The sequence below is a fragment of the Macaca thibetana genome, chromosome 20 (assembly GCF_024542745.1).
Source record: "Macaca thibetana thibetana isolate TM-01 chromosome 20, ASM2454274v1, whole genome shotgun sequence".
Lineage (NCBI taxonomy): Eukaryota > Metazoa > Chordata > Mammalia > Primates > Cercopithecidae > Macaca > Macaca thibetana.
In genome coordinates this window covers 55,887,140-55,902,313 of record NC_065597.1, presented here as the reverse complement: position 1 = coordinate 55,902,313, position 15,174 = coordinate 55,887,140, and the positions used below count along the sequence as shown (strand labels likewise).

General features: G+C 43.7%; 1 protein-coding gene across 2 annotated transcripts in view; it reads right to left on the bottom strand.

Annotated features, from left to right (window-relative positions):
• The window catches only part of DNAH3 (dynein axonemal heavy chain 3), a 207,683-nt gene that overhangs the window by 167,570 nt on the left and 24,939 nt on the right, over positions 1 to 15,174 (bottom strand). For both annotated transcript variants that reach the window (XM_050772636.1, XM_050772637.1), the window contains exons 8-13: positions 14,130 to 14,255; positions 11,609 to 11,804; positions 8,393 to 8,572; positions 6,531 to 6,667; positions 2,257 to 2,362; positions 1,890 to 2,068 (exon numbers count right to left, since the gene is read on the bottom strand). In XM_050772636.1, coding sequence (XP_050628593.1) covers positions 1,890 to 2,068; positions 2,257 to 2,362; positions 6,531 to 6,667; positions 8,393 to 8,572; positions 11,609 to 11,804; positions 14,130 to 14,255 — 924 coding nt within the window. The remainder of the gene's footprint in view (positions 1 to 1,889; positions 2,069 to 2,256; positions 2,363 to 6,530; positions 6,668 to 8,392; positions 8,573 to 11,608; positions 11,805 to 14,129; positions 14,256 to 15,174) is intronic.

Genomic DNA, 15,174 nt, shown 5'->3' with positions numbered 1-15,174 from the left:
TATTTATTTTTTTATTTTTTTGAGACAGAGTCTCACTCTGATGCACAGGCTGGAGCGCAGTGGTGTGAACATCGCTCATTGCAGCCTCCACTTCAGGGGCTCAAGTGATCCTCCCGCCTCAGCCTCTTGAGTAGCTGGGACCACAGGCACATGCCACCATGCCTGGCTAATTTTTTAATTCTTATTTTTGTACGGACGGCATCTTCCCATGTTGCCCAGGCGGGTCTCGAACTCCTGGGCTCGAGCCATCCTCCTGCCTCCACCTCCCAAAGTAAACCTAATCTCATGTTGGGACTATAGATGTGAGCCACGGCACCTGGCCACTAAATCATTTTAGTCTATAGTTTAAAGTGCTTTGAGGAAGACAGCTAGGATAACATGGAATAACCATTTTCTAACCTCCAGATAGAGACACAGTAGAAGGCAGTGGTCATCTCAGCCAAGCATCCATTACCTCTTTCTGTAACAACACCTATGTCTTCTCAGGAACCCCCGCCCCTTTCAGTTCATGTGGTTTGGGTGGGATTGATCCCACCCCAGGGATGGGAACACCAGCCAGATCTAAGCCATCCTCTTGGCCAGCATTTGATTCCATGCTGTACAAATGACCCAAGTCAGGCCAACCTCACATGGGCCAGGACTTTTCCAAGGATGACGGAAAAAGAAACTTTTTGCCTCCTCTGGATAGGAACCTGGGAGGATGGAAGCCTGGAGCTGCAGAAGTCCATAAACTGGAGAGAACCTGTTAGAGAATGGAGCCAACGTGGAGGAAAGCCAAGCAGACACAGGGGAATTGCGTCCTAATTGCAGTGTGGAGGGCCTGAAGCTAGAAACCCTAAACTTTTCAACGTGTGAGCCACAAATTCCCTTTTTAAACCAAGCTAGTCTGTTTGAGCTTCTATTCAGTACGACCAAAAACATCTAGTCTAACACATAGTTATCAGTAAAATAAAGGCATAATATAGAGTTTAAGATTGAACAATCGAACCAAACATGGTGGCTCACACCTGTAGTCCCAAGAGACTTAGGAGGCTGAGGCAGGAGGATCACTTGCACCCAGGAGGTCGAGGCTGCTGTGAGCTATGATCATGACACTACTGCACTCCAGCCTAGGGGACAGAACAAGACCATGTTTCTAAAAAAACGAAAAAAAAAATGATATGCAAATAGAGGCAGGAGGATCGCTTGAGTCTAGGAATTTGAGGCTACAATGCACTGTGACTGTACCTGTGAATAGCCACTACAATCCAGCTGGGACAACATAGCGAGACCCTGTCTCTGAAAACAATTAAAAAATTAGCCAGCCACGATGGTGGATGCCTATAGTCCTAGCTACTCAGGAGGCTGAGGCAAGAGGATTGCCTGAGCCCAGAAGTTCGAGGCTACAGTGAGCTATGATCAGGCCACTGCACTCCAGACAGAGTGAAACTCCATTTCGAAAAAGAAAAAGATTGAACAACAGAATTTCCAGACCTATACAGCAGAATTCTGCCTAGGAGTGATTCTAAGGAAAATGTGTCTGTAAGCACTGTGTGTTTTAAAATATGTGCTAGATGGACAGTGAGAAGGGCCCATGACCTCAGACAGACAAGCCCAGGAAGCAGTCTGCATTCTCCTGAATTTGCCTGCAAGAAGGCAAAAGCTTCAGGATCAGAGACGAACTGCTAACAAATGCCCTCCATCCGCCTACTCCAACCCCCATGTCGCTTTCTCTTGACTGTTCACCTCCTAGCCTGAACCTGAATTCCTCACTACCCTTACCTAGGGGCAGAAAAAACTTGAACTAGAAAATAATCTGTTCATTGCTGGAAGGTGCAAGTTCTGATCACTTTTTCATCTCCAGTTGGTGCCAAATACCATTGCTATTTGTCTGCACAGAATTACAATACCTGGTATTGGTGTCTCGGTTTACATCCACTTGGAATTGAATCAGATGTTCTTTAAGATTTTGAGCTCGCTCACAGAGATCATAATTTAGGGCCGTAGCGTCAAGGCAGAACATGGCTAAAGGCACGGTGATGTGCATGGATGCAATTTCATTTCTCCGTTTCTTTATGGCATTGATCTTCTGCAGAAAGGAGCACATTCAGTAGCTTGATTTGCCCTTGAGCCTCTCCCATTTGCCCCCAGCCTCACCCCTGGCACACCCTAGTCCAATGCTGAGCACGGTCTATGCACCAAAGAGACACTAACTGCTCATTGGATTGTCTGCAACACATGTCGCCAAGGTATAAAATTTCAAGTGACATTTCCTACCATCACAAAATCATCAATGTCGTGATTTTCTTTCAGGAACGCAGCGATGTTTTGTTCTGCTGTGTTATCCAGTAAGTCATCATACATTTTGTAGACATTTAAATATCTTCCATATTGAAGAGTGTGAAATCAAACACACAAACACAAGTCAATCAAATCAGATGAGTCAGAGTGGCAAATGAAGACACAGTAGCATTTTTAAAAATTTAGCCCAATTCAGGAAAGAGAACTATAATGTGGCAAAAAGTTGCATTACAGAACTCAGAATTTTGGCTCTGAATTTCAATTTCACCACTTCCTAGCAGTATAAACTTAGACAAGCTATTTCACTGTTTCCAGGATCAGTGTTGTATTAGTCCATTTTCACACTGCTGATAAAGATATACCCGAGACTGGGAAGAAAAAGAGGTTTAATTGGCTTACAGTCCCACATGGCTGGGGAGGCCTCAGAATCATGGCGGGAGGCAAAAGGCACTTCTTACGTGGCAATGGCAAGAGAAAATGAGGAAGAAGCAAAGGTGGAAACCCCTGATAAACCCATCAGATCTCGTGAGATTTATTCACTATCATGAGACTAGCACGGGACAAAACGGCCCCCATGGTTCAATGACCTCCCCCTGCGTCTTTCCCACAACACGTGGTAATTCTGAGAGATAGAATTGAAGTTGAGATTTGGTGGGGACACAGCCAAACCATATTCTGCCCCGGCCCCTCCCAATCCCATGTCCTCACATTTCAAAACCAACCACATTTTCCCATTCTGCCCAAGACCATGGGAACCCATTTCTTTGACCTGGAGTCAAAGGAGATTATTTTGGAGCATTAAAGTTTGACTGCCCCACTGGATTTTGGATCTGTAGCCCTCTGTTTGGGCCAATTTCTCCCATTTGGAATGACTGTATTTACCTAATACCTGTACCCCCGTTGTATCTAGGAAGTAACTAGCTTGCTTTTGATTTTACAGGCTCATAGGCAGAAGGGACTTGCCTTGTCTCAGATGAGACTTTGGACTGTGGACTTTTGGGTTGGTGCTGAAATGAGTTGAGAATTTGGGGGACTAATGGGAAGGCATGGTTGGTTTTGAAATGTGAGGACATGAGATTTGGAGGGGCCAGGGGCAGAAGGATATGGTTTGGCTGTGTCTCCACCAAATCTCAACTTGAATTGTGTCTCCCAGAATTCCCATGTGCTGTGGGAGGGACCCAGGGGGAGGTAATTGAATCATGGGGCTGGTTTTTCCCGTGTTATTCTTGTGACAGTGAATAAGTCTCGTGAGATCTGATGGGTTTATCAGGGGTTTCTGCTTTTGCTTCTTCCTCATTTTCTCTTTTGGCAACACCTACACAAACATATGCAGGATTAATACTTTGTATCCCTCAATCCAATCAAGCTGACACTCAGTATTAACCATCACAGGTGTCTTTAATTTTATTTTATTTTATTTTATTTTATTTTGAGACAGACTCTCACTGTCACCCAGGCTGGAGTGCAGGGGTGTGATCTCAGCTCACTGCAATCTCCTCCTCCCAGAAGGAGCAGAATCAAGTGATTCTCCTGCCTCAGCCTCTGGAGTAGCTGGGATTACAGGCATGTGCCACCACACCCAGCTAATTTTGGTATTTTTAGTAGAGACAGAATTTTGTCATGTTGGCCAGGCTGCTCTTGAATTCCTAGCCTCAAGTCATTTGCCCACCTTGGCCTCCCAAAGTGCTAGGATTACAGGCATGCATCACCACGCCAGGCCCACTGTCTTTAATTTCAAGTGGAAATGATCATTAACACCTCATAGGATTATTGTAATGCTTAACTGTAATAAAGTATACACAAATGAATTAACACTGTGTCTGACATACAGTGAATATGCAACAAATATTACAATAGTCCCTTCTTATCCTTGGGGATATGTTCCAAGACCCCCAGTGAATGCCTGAAACCACAGATAGTACTGAACTCTTTATATACTGTTTTTTCCTATACGCACATATGTATTTATGATAAAGTTTAATTTATAAATTAGGCACAGCAAAAGATTAACAATAACTGATAATAAATAGAACACACAACAATATACTGTAAAAATAAAAGTTATATGAATGTGGTCTCTTTCTCTCAAAATATCTTAATATTATCCAACCTTAGTTGACCTCGGGTAGCTGTAACTGCAGAAAGCAAAACCACAGACAAAGGGGATGCCTGTGATTCCTATCCCTTCTTCAAGCTCCAAAATTCTACGCCTAAATCTTAAGATTAAAATCTTGGACTAATTAACCTAAAATCTATTAAATAAAATCAAATTTTTCTCTGCCTGTTATCAAATGATACAAAACTGGCTGGACAGGTTTCCCCAAAATTGGAGGATGTGTTTGGAATGGTCTGGTTTAAAATAAGTTTTAATTAAAATAAAGATGATAGTGAGTAAGCAGAATTAACTTTGTGGGACTCAGTGGTATGCTTCTGAGAGTTGACCAGCACTTTAGAGACTCTGAAAGTGAGATGCAATGAGAAACCCGTGGAACTGTCGATCCAGAAAGACAAAACGGGCCAGGCATGGTGGCTCACATCTATAATCCCAGCACTTTGGGAGGCTGAGGTGAGTGGATCACTTGAGGTCAGGAGTTTGAAACCAGCCTGGCCAACATGGTGAAACCTCGTGTCTACTAAAAACACAAATATTAGCTGGATGTGGTGGCACATGCCTGTGGTCCCAACTACTTGAGAGGCTGAGGCAGGAGAACTGCCTGAACCCAGGAGGTGGAGGTTGCAGTGAGCTGAGATCACGCCGCTGTACTCCAGCCTGGGTGACAGCGAGATGCCATCTCAAAAAATAATAAAATAAAATAAAATAAAATAAAATAACTGTGTGTCTAAGATTCCAAGAATAGGGAAAACAGAGGTTTCAAATAGACTCTCCCAAATCAAATTCACAAGGGCAGGGCTTCCAAATATGAGGCCATGATTTTTTGACTAGGTTAGCAGTTGTTCCCAACCAGTGGAGACTTCTGGCCATGCCTGAAGACATTCTTGGCTGTCACAACCAGGCAATTCCTGCTGGCATGCATAATTCCTACAAGGATTCTGCTAAACAGCCCACCACGCACAGGACAGCCCCCACAACAGAATTTTCCAGTCAAAAATGTCAATAGAGCTGCAGTACAAAAACTCTGGGTTGGCGTGACCATATCTCTTAGTTTGCCTGGGACAGTCCAGGTTTACACCTGTTGTCCCATGGTAATAGTTAACAACACTCTTTTCAACTGTAAAGTGTCTCACTTTGGAAGCTACTTACAGGATCACCCTAAACTAGTGTGATACGGTTTGGTTGTGTCCTCACCCAAATTTCATCTTGAATTGTAGTTCCCATAATTCCCACGTGTTGTAGGAAGGACTCGGTGGGAGGTAATTTAATCATGAGGGCAGTTACCCTCATGCTGTTCTCATGATAGTAAGTTCTCACGAGATCTGATGGTTTATAAGATAGAACTTATCTTATAAGTTCTCCCCCTTTTGCTCAGCACTTCCCCTTCCTGCTGCCATGAGAAGAAGGACGTGTTTGCTTCCTCTTCTGCCATGACTGTAAGTTTCCTGAGGCCACCCCAGACCTGCAGAATTGTGAGTCAATTAAGCCTCTTTCTTTTGTAAATTACTCAATCTCAAGCATGTCTTCATTAGCAGCGTGAGAATGGACTATACATAGTGACTGGTCACATGTGCAACTGTGAGATGTTTTACAGTGTGATGATTAAAGGGCATGGCCTGTGGGTTCAGATAACTGATTCTCAATCCCCAAATCCAAAAAGCTCTGAAAACAGAAAGTTACCTCAAAATTCACTTAGTAGCAAAAGTTGGCCTAAACGGATATGAGGCTATTTACGTGAGTACTTACAGGTTTCCCTGCAGAAATATCAACATGTTGCCTCAGACCTCACAGAAACTGCAGGATAATATATGATATATGCATTATGTTACTTTTATATAACCCAGAAATTTTGAAGTGTCAAAACCCATCTGGCTTCACAACTATCAGATAATGGAGGTGGACCTGTAACTGAATTTGAATCCTGGCTCCCCTAACTATTTGCTATGTAACACTGGGACAGTTTGAGTTTTCTCATCTGTAAAGTGGGGACAAATAGTAACGCTCATGTAAGTATTGGCTATTCTTACTATGTATGTGTTCAGGTGTGTGGGAACAGGAATAGCTTATGGATGAGAGTTAAGAATGCCAAATCAATGCCAAAAAGCTATGTAGCTAATAAAGTTATAACTCAACTTACTTGCGGGGGCCAACTTGATTTTTCTGAAATACCTTGAAAGTTTGACTCAAAAAATCAGAAAAAAGTTTTTCTTCTGCATTAACAGTTTCAAGGATCAGATTATATCCTTTCAGCTCTGGGAACAGGACAGATTCCACCTAAAGAGTAAACACCACTTTTACACGTTGCGAGACTTAAGAAAGGAGATACCAAAATGCAAAGCCTCCTGTAATCCACTCATTTCCAGGGATGCCAGCTGCATGTTTACTCTATTTCCTCAGATAGTGCTGGAATCACCCTGCTGTTTCCTCCTCTGTTCTCTTTCCTTTCCTTCTTGCCTGGATTACTCATCTTTCAAATCCCTGACCTTTCAGATGTCTTGCCCTTTGAGAGTCCCCCTTGCTCCCACTCCCTGCCCCACCACCCTCCAGTGGATGTTGGTTTCCCTGTTTCAGGCTCACCTTCTGAACTTTTCCTGCTTAGCACTCATCACAATTGCAATTAGATGAGTGTGTAATGAGATGTTCTAGGTGTGTCATGGAATACAAATACCCTGAAGGCCTGGATCATATTTGACTTCTTCACTGTTATATACCCAGGGCCTAGCTCAAGTTTGGCACTTAGTAAGTGCTCAAAAAATACTGTGTGAGTCAATGAATATTATTGTAGTGCTCTCCTCCTCCCCTACTACCCAGTTTTCCTCTCTAATGAAAAGTCCAGGTTGGTCTTGAACAGCTGCTTGCACACATTGCCAATCAGCAGCAGCAGCAGTGAAGGAGAGTTTAAAGCGGTATGTATTTCAGCTGTCTCCCATGCATAGTCATCCAAATTACAGGGTCTTCTCTTCCATTTCCTTCCTAGGGATACTGGTCGTAGGAGAGCTTCCCACTGTTTCTTCCCCTCCCACACACCCAGTTTTAATGGAGCATTTAGAACCCTATAAGTAGTGATTTGCAAAGAGAGGAGTGCTTGGGCCTCCTTGCACTGCAACCTTGAACTCCTGGGCACTCGTTTCACATAAGCAAGGCCCATGTGAAGCACACATAATGTATGGAGAGAGTGAGAAGGTGGGAGCGTGAGGGAGCTAGCCAGCAAGACCCCACCGATCCCTTCCCTAATGGAACTGGACAATGGCCCTTTGGCCATACCAACCAATCAGAGGGAGTTAAGAAAAGATGAAGGTAAAAGGAGTTACATCCATGTGCATGATCCTGTCTAGCAATAAAAGTTTGTTAATAAGTGTCTGGAATTTAATTAGTAACTCTACCCTGGAAAGCAAACTGGAAAGGGCTTGGGCCAGGAAGGGAATGGTTATTCTCTCTAGAAGCCTACAGTGGCTAAAACATAACAAACCAACAAACCAACATGCACACAGACAAGTGAAACTTCAAACGGAAATTTTAAAAAATTCTTGGCAAGTTAATGACAGTTGATTCATGATGGATTATTAACCCAGGGATATGGCTTGGGACCTATCTGATTCATTAAAGTTGACATCATGGAGGACACTATCCTCTCTCACAAAGTAGCTCTTTTTTTTTTTTCTTTTTTCTATTTTTTTTGGAGATGGAGTCTCGCTCTGTCGCCCAGGCTGGAGTGGCGCCCTCTCGGCTCACTGAAACCTCTGCCTCCCGCGTTCAAGCGATTCTCCTACAAAGCAGCTCTTAATACCCTTGTTAGAAGCATAATTCTGGGCTGCGTGAATATTTCTTTATGGTCCAAATCATCTGTCTGGGGTCAAGCAGGTATACTCAGGATATATCTCCAAAGTGAAGCTCCCTTAACTGAATATCACAGTGACCTGACTTGTACAACCTCTTTCAATACATTTTATTCACTAAGTGAATAAATCATGCAAATGAATGATTAAATGACTACTATACCTTGGGGATCCCATTAGAGTTCTTAATAATTTCCAGGAAAGAGTCACGTATTAATTCCCAGCAGCCATCAAAAGATGGATTGAAGACAATAATGGGTTCACTGACTTCAAGTTTGATCATGATTAGCTGAGGTATGAAAAACTTCATCTCTTGGTAGGGCTCCTTAAAATCATTCCCATCCTTCAGGAGACATAAGGTAGGGCAAGTGTTACAAAATTGGGCCTTCCAAAATCAAGGGAGTGAATTTTATACATTCACAGAACTACATGAGGACCAGAAAAGGCAATGAAGGGCATCATACACTGTTTATATTTAAAATATGGGCTGGGGCCGGGCACCGTGGTTCACACCTGTAATCCCAGCACTTTGGAAGGCCGAGACAGGTGGATAACCTGAGATCAGGAGTTCAAGATCAGTCTGGCCAACATGGTGAAACCCCATCTCTACTAAAAAACACAAAAACTAGCCAGGCGTGGTGGTGGGTGCCTATAATCCCAGCTACTTGAGAGGCTGAGGCAGTAGAATCACTTGAAACCAGGAGGCAGAAGTTGCAGTGAGATCACGCCATTACACTCCAGCCTGGGCAACAAGAGCGAAACTCCATCTCAAAAAAATAATAAAAACAAATAAAATATGTATTGGGTTTAGCTTAGCCCACCCTGACTCTACACACTCTCCCTTTCCCAAAGCCTTTATTCTCTTTTGTTTATGTGGCTTGGTAATTCCTGCACCCAATTTCTAGATCCTTCCCATCCTTCAAAATTCAGCTAAAACATTTCTTCCTTTGGGAAGCCACCGTTTCTCAGCTGGATATAATCTCCTCCCACTTCTGAACTTGTGTGTTTCTACTTCCTCTGTTATTTATTATTATTATTTTTTAATTTATTTGTTTTCTTAGAGACAAGGTCTCACTATGTTGCCCAGGCTGGTCTTAAATTGCTGAGCTCAAGTAAGCCTCCTGCCTCAGCCTCCCAAAGTGCTGGGATTACAGGCATGAGACACCAGGCCCAGCCTAGTATTTTTTTCTTTCTCTGCGGTAGGAATTTATATGCATATCTCAACTTCTCTATTCTAAAGTTGAGGGCAGGATCTATGTCTGATCATCTCTCTCCTCCAAAACACCTGAGACAGCGTATAGTACCTAATAGGTGCTCAATAAAAATTTATTGATTCAGTCCGAAAGTATTAATCGTAATCTGTATAACCCCGAATGGAGTTGCTAATGAGCATACAGTTTATTTTAGACCCTCAAAATGTCAACCTTGCTACAACAGAAATATTGACATAGAGCTATTTCCAATTCCCTACAAAAGCTCTAACCCAGGATACCCTCATAAACCACAGCACCTAATGAAATTGTCATAAGGCAGCTGTAAAGTACGTCTAACACAGAGGTTTCTAGATCCATTTAAAGATGACTGATGATATCTGGTGAATACCTACTGTATATCAAACACCTATAAATTCCCCCATTTTTTCCAGACACAGGAAGATTTTACATTTCCCTTTGTGTGGAATTTTAGAGTGAGATTGGCTTCCACTCCTGGGTTTCTTCCGCTTAGCAAAGTAGACAATTACAATGACATTTATAGATTGGTCCTCTTTAGAGAGCTAACAATGCAATTCAGCACCATTGGTTTCTATATTTTTGAGCAAAAGGCCAATTGTTCATCTTTACTTCATTTGGAAAACTTAACCATTTATAACCAGGTAATTTTTAATTTTTATCACTTTTTTAAGGTAAAACGTGCACATGGCATAAAATTCAAAAGAATATTTATCGATTTTTAGGCTACCTAAATTCAGGAAATGCTATAGTGCTTTGAAAACTAGGACTTACTGTTTTCAGTGTCTTTTTTTTTTTTGAGTCAGAGTCTTGCTCTGTCACCCAGGCTGGAGTGCAGTGGTGTGATCTCGGCTCACTGCAACCTCTGCCTCCCGGGTTCAAGCAATTCTCCTGCCTCAGTCTCCTGAGTAGTTGGGACTACAGGCATGCACCACCATGCCTGGCTAATTTTTGTATTTTTAGTGAGACGGGGTTTCACCATGTTGACCAGGCTAGTCTCGAACTCCTGACCTCAGGTGATCTGCCTGCCTCGGCCTCCTAAAGTTCTGGGATTACAGGCATGAGCTACCGCGCCTGGCCAGTGTTTTTAGTTTTCATTTCGACTTCACTAAAACAGTTTCATGAAAAAAGTTCTTAATTAGGTCAACAAAGCCTTTTGTCTTTGGAGGTGCACCTTGCCAAGACCAAAGAACAAAAGCCCATATCTGCAATGAAACATATAAGCCATTGTATGTTTCAAGCCAAAGATTGAAAACAAACCTTTTCCAACCCCTTCCTTGTAACAGAGAGGATGAAAAAAATGATTCCTTCTCCTCGAACTGTAAGCCATATGTATTTCATTTTATGCAATTTTTCTTTACATTTTCTTAACAACTTCTCTACTTCTGTACATTTTTACCAACTTAATACTGATTAATTATCTCCAGAAAGTTTGCTATGTATTTAAGGAAATTATTTTTAAAATTATGCCAATCCATCGCTGGACTGGACTTTATAAGATTTTATTTACAGTTTTATATCTCTTTAAAAATTAAAAAAGGATACCTATTAATTGTACATATTTACGGGATACATATAATATATAGTGAGATCATGGTAATTAGCATATCCATCATCTCAAACGTTTACTTTTTTTTTTTCTTTTTGAGACAGAGTTTCACTCTTGTTGCCCAGGCTGGAGTGCAATGGTGTGATCTGGGCTCACTGCAACCTCCGCCTCCTGGGTTCAAGCAGTTCTCTTGCCTCAGCCTCCCGAGTAGCTGGGACTACAGGCACCCGCCACCACGCCAGGCAAATTTTTGTATTTTTAGTAGAGATGGGGTTTCACCATGTTGACCAGGCTGGTCTTGAACTCCTGACCTCAGGTGATCTGCCCGCCTTGGCCTCCCAAAGTGCTGAGATTATAGGCATGAGCCACTGCACCCAGCCACATTTACCATTTGTGCGTGTGTGTTGGCAACATTCAATATCCTTCTTCCAGCTAAAAGAAGGCATTTTTATAAACTAACAACTGCCTGATGTGGGTGCAAGTCAGGCATTTCACTTTGTGCCCTGGCTCACAGCTGAGGACATACACGACAGAATCCTGGCTCTAACCAGGTAACCAGGTTATACCCCTCAAAAAGTCCAAGTGCAGGTCTGTGACATACTTTGTGTATCATGAAAAGGGAAACGAGGTCCTCAAGCGACTTAATGACCAGCTCCCTGAGCTGCAGCGACATGAATGATGCCACAGAAGCAAAATATTCCTCAATGTTTCGACAGGAGTCATAGTTGCTCTTAGGGGCGAAATGAACCCAGTACTCCTTCCGTGAGGTAAAAAGCTGGGCACAGGTGGGGATCCACCTGTAAAGACAGAAGGTGTCCATGTGAGAAGCTCTTCTGGGCTCCGAGGAACCCTCTTGCCATGCCCCCTGAGCTCAGTGATGAGGCAGATGGGCTCATGTCCCACCAAGCAGTCTCGCAAATCAGTACTTTCAATTTCCGGTCACCTTACCTGCCATGCCTCTTTCTTGGGAAAAAAGTAATAAGATTTGAATTAACAGGTTATTCTTCCATTGAGAATACCCAAATGAAAAGGGAATATTGGTGGCACATCCTGCTGAAAGAATCTACAGTTTCTTCATTATAATCAGAGATTGGGGTAAAGGGGCATAAGGAACTAGAATGTTCTGTCCAACTTCTCTCTCTCTAGCAGCTGCCTGGCCTCTGATTCAGACTTCGTAGCGGGAAAGAGAACAAAGAGCGAAGACACAAAACATGAAAGGAGAAACTCCACTGTGGCCCTGGCTGCTCAGAAGTTGATGGTAGAAATCAGAAAACCAAAAGAAGAAATAGCCAAGTGTGGTGGCTCATGCCTGTAATCCCAGCACTTTGGGAGACCAAAGTGGGCAGATCACTTGAGGCCAAGAGTTTGAGACCAGCCTGGCCAACATGGCAAAACCCGTCTCTACAAAAAAAAAAAAAAAAAAAAAAATTAGCTGGGCATGGTGCACGGTGGCGCACACTTGTAGTCCCAGCCACTTGGGAGGCTGAGGCAGGAGAATCACTTGAACCTGGGAGATGGGAGGTTGCAGTGAGCTGAGATCGTGCCACTGCACTCCAACTTGAGTGACAGAGTGAGTGGAACTCTGTCTCAAACAAACAAACAACAACAAAGAAGAAGAAGAAATAGATGGTTCATTGTTTCTTTCCTCCCATGTCCCCCAGTTTCTAATTCCCAGTGGAAACCACTGGCCTCTTCATCCTATCGCATCTTTTCTCTGATTGCTAAAAAGGTACTACTCTAGCAGTCAGAGAAGCACTACTACTGGTTGTAGTCATAGAGGTATGAGATTTATTGAGCAGCTATTATGTGCCAATGATTGCATCTACAATTTCTCTGCTAATAGAAAACCCATCCGCAGGTATTATTATCACCATTTTACACAAGGGAATTTCTCTGGCTGTGGAGGTAGTCTTGCAAGCATTTGCAAACGAAAAAGGAATTATGTAAATGTAAGAAACCCTTTTGCCTTGAAATCTTGAGGCTGTTTATCTGGACCATCTGAATATAAGTCAATCAAATGCATTCCCCTGTAACACAGCAAGGTCTAAAGCAGGGGTCCCCAACCTCTGGGCCACAGACTGGTTGTGTAGGAACCCGGCTGCACAGCAGGAGGTGAGCAGCAGGTGGGCGAGCGAAGCTTCATCTGTATTTACAACCACTCCCCATGGCTTTTGTTACCGCCTGAGCTCTGCCTCCTGTCAGATCAGCAGCGGCATTAGATTCTCACAGGAGCGTGAACCCTATTGTGAACGGCACATGCGAGGGCTCTAGGTTGCACACTCCTTAGGAGAATCTAATGCCTGATGATCTGTCACTGTCTCCCATCACCTTCAGATGGGACCGTCTAATTGCAGGAAAACAAGCTCAGGGCTCCCTCTGTTTCTACATTATGGTGAGTCGTAGAATTATTTCATTATCTATTACAATGTAATCATAAAAATAAGGTGCACAATAAATGTTGTGTGCTTGAATCATCCCAAAACCATCCCCCTGCCCCAGTCTGTGGAAAAATTGTCTTCCATGAAACCAGTCCCTGTTGCCAAAATGGGCGGGGACAGCTGGTTTAAAGGATCCCAGGAGGAGGAAATGGGGGTGACAGCCTCCCAAGGAATGGTGATGGGGGAGTTTCAAGAAGGCAGAGGGAGACCAGGCATGGGGCAGAAAGCAGCTGGACATGAAAAAAAGAGGACACGAGGCCGGGTGCGGTGGCTCATGTCTGTAATCCCAGCACTTTGGGAGGCTGAGGCAGGTGGATGACAAGGTCATGAGATTGAGACCAGCCTGGCTAACACAGTGAAACCCCGTCTCTACTAATAATAATAAAAAAAAAATCAGCTGGGCGTGGTGGCACGCGCCTGTAGTCCCAGCTACTTGGGACGCTGAGACTGGAGAATTGCTTGACCCCGGGAGGTGGAGGTTGCAGTGAGCTGAAATTGCGCCATTGCACTCCAACCTGGGCAACGGAAAGAAACTCCGTCTCAAAAAAAAAAAAAAAAAAAAAAAAAAAAGACACAAAAGGATGCTGGTGGGACGACCCCCAGGCTGGGTACCAGCTTCATTTCAGAGGGTTTTCAGTCTTTAAGGTATCGTGGTGCATCCCCACTCGGAGGGCAGATACTGACTTGTTGAGAAGAGTCTGGTGTGCCTCCAGGCAGTGTTTCTGGATCACATTCCAATATTCCTGAGGCTGCAGAGGCAATTTTCCCGCTAGTATTTCTGCTGTTCGAACAAACCTGAGGTCTCTGAATCTGCCAAAAGAGAGGGAGAAATTTCCTAAGCTAAAGAACGCTTAATAACAAATCCCACAGGACAGGTTCCAAGGGTGTGTGTTCATGTTTCTCAATGAGAGAAAAGTTAAGCAGAATCAAAAGGATTCCAGGATATGGGAAAGATCCTGAGGAGGATATGGGAGGCTGAGGAGGGAGGAGCTAAGTACTAAAGAACGCTTGCAGGGAGGGGACAAATGAGGTGACCCAAGAGTGATCCTGAGCCTTAGATGTGCCTCACTCTGCATGAGCCATCGAAGGTGGGGTTGTGGCACCAGCTGGAGACTCAGCTGGCTAAGAACTTGGGTATCAAATGGACGAATCAATGTTCTTTACAACAGTGAAGACCCAGAGGCCAGGACCAAGCAGATCACCATCTTCATCATCAAATGGGATTCACCCAAGCCTCTAGGTGAGCTCTTGAAGGCAACTTTGAGGACTGCTTTGATTTAAAACAAAGAACTTATGGATCCCAGCACTTTGCAGGCTAAGGAGGGAGGATGGCTTTGAGCTCAGGAGTTTGAGACCAGCCTGGCAATATAGTGAGACATCATCTCTCCAAAAACAAAAAAGACACGCTGGGTGTGGTGGTGCACACCTGTAATCCCAGCTACTTAGGAGGCTGAGGCAGGAGGATTGCTTGAACCCAGGAGGTCAAGGCTACAGGGAGCCCTGATTGCATCATTGCACTCCAGCCTAGGTGACAGAGCAATACCCTGTCTCCAAAAAGAAAAAGGAAAAAAAAGCCTATGGAGCCAAAAAAGCCTCTTTAAGCCCTCTAACTCCTGTCACTGTGAGGGCGAAGAAAGACCAACCAGTGAGAAGAAATGAGACTTTTCTCCATTACAAGGGTTATCCTTTTAACACCTAAGTCAGATTCTATCTGCTCAAAACCCTCCAG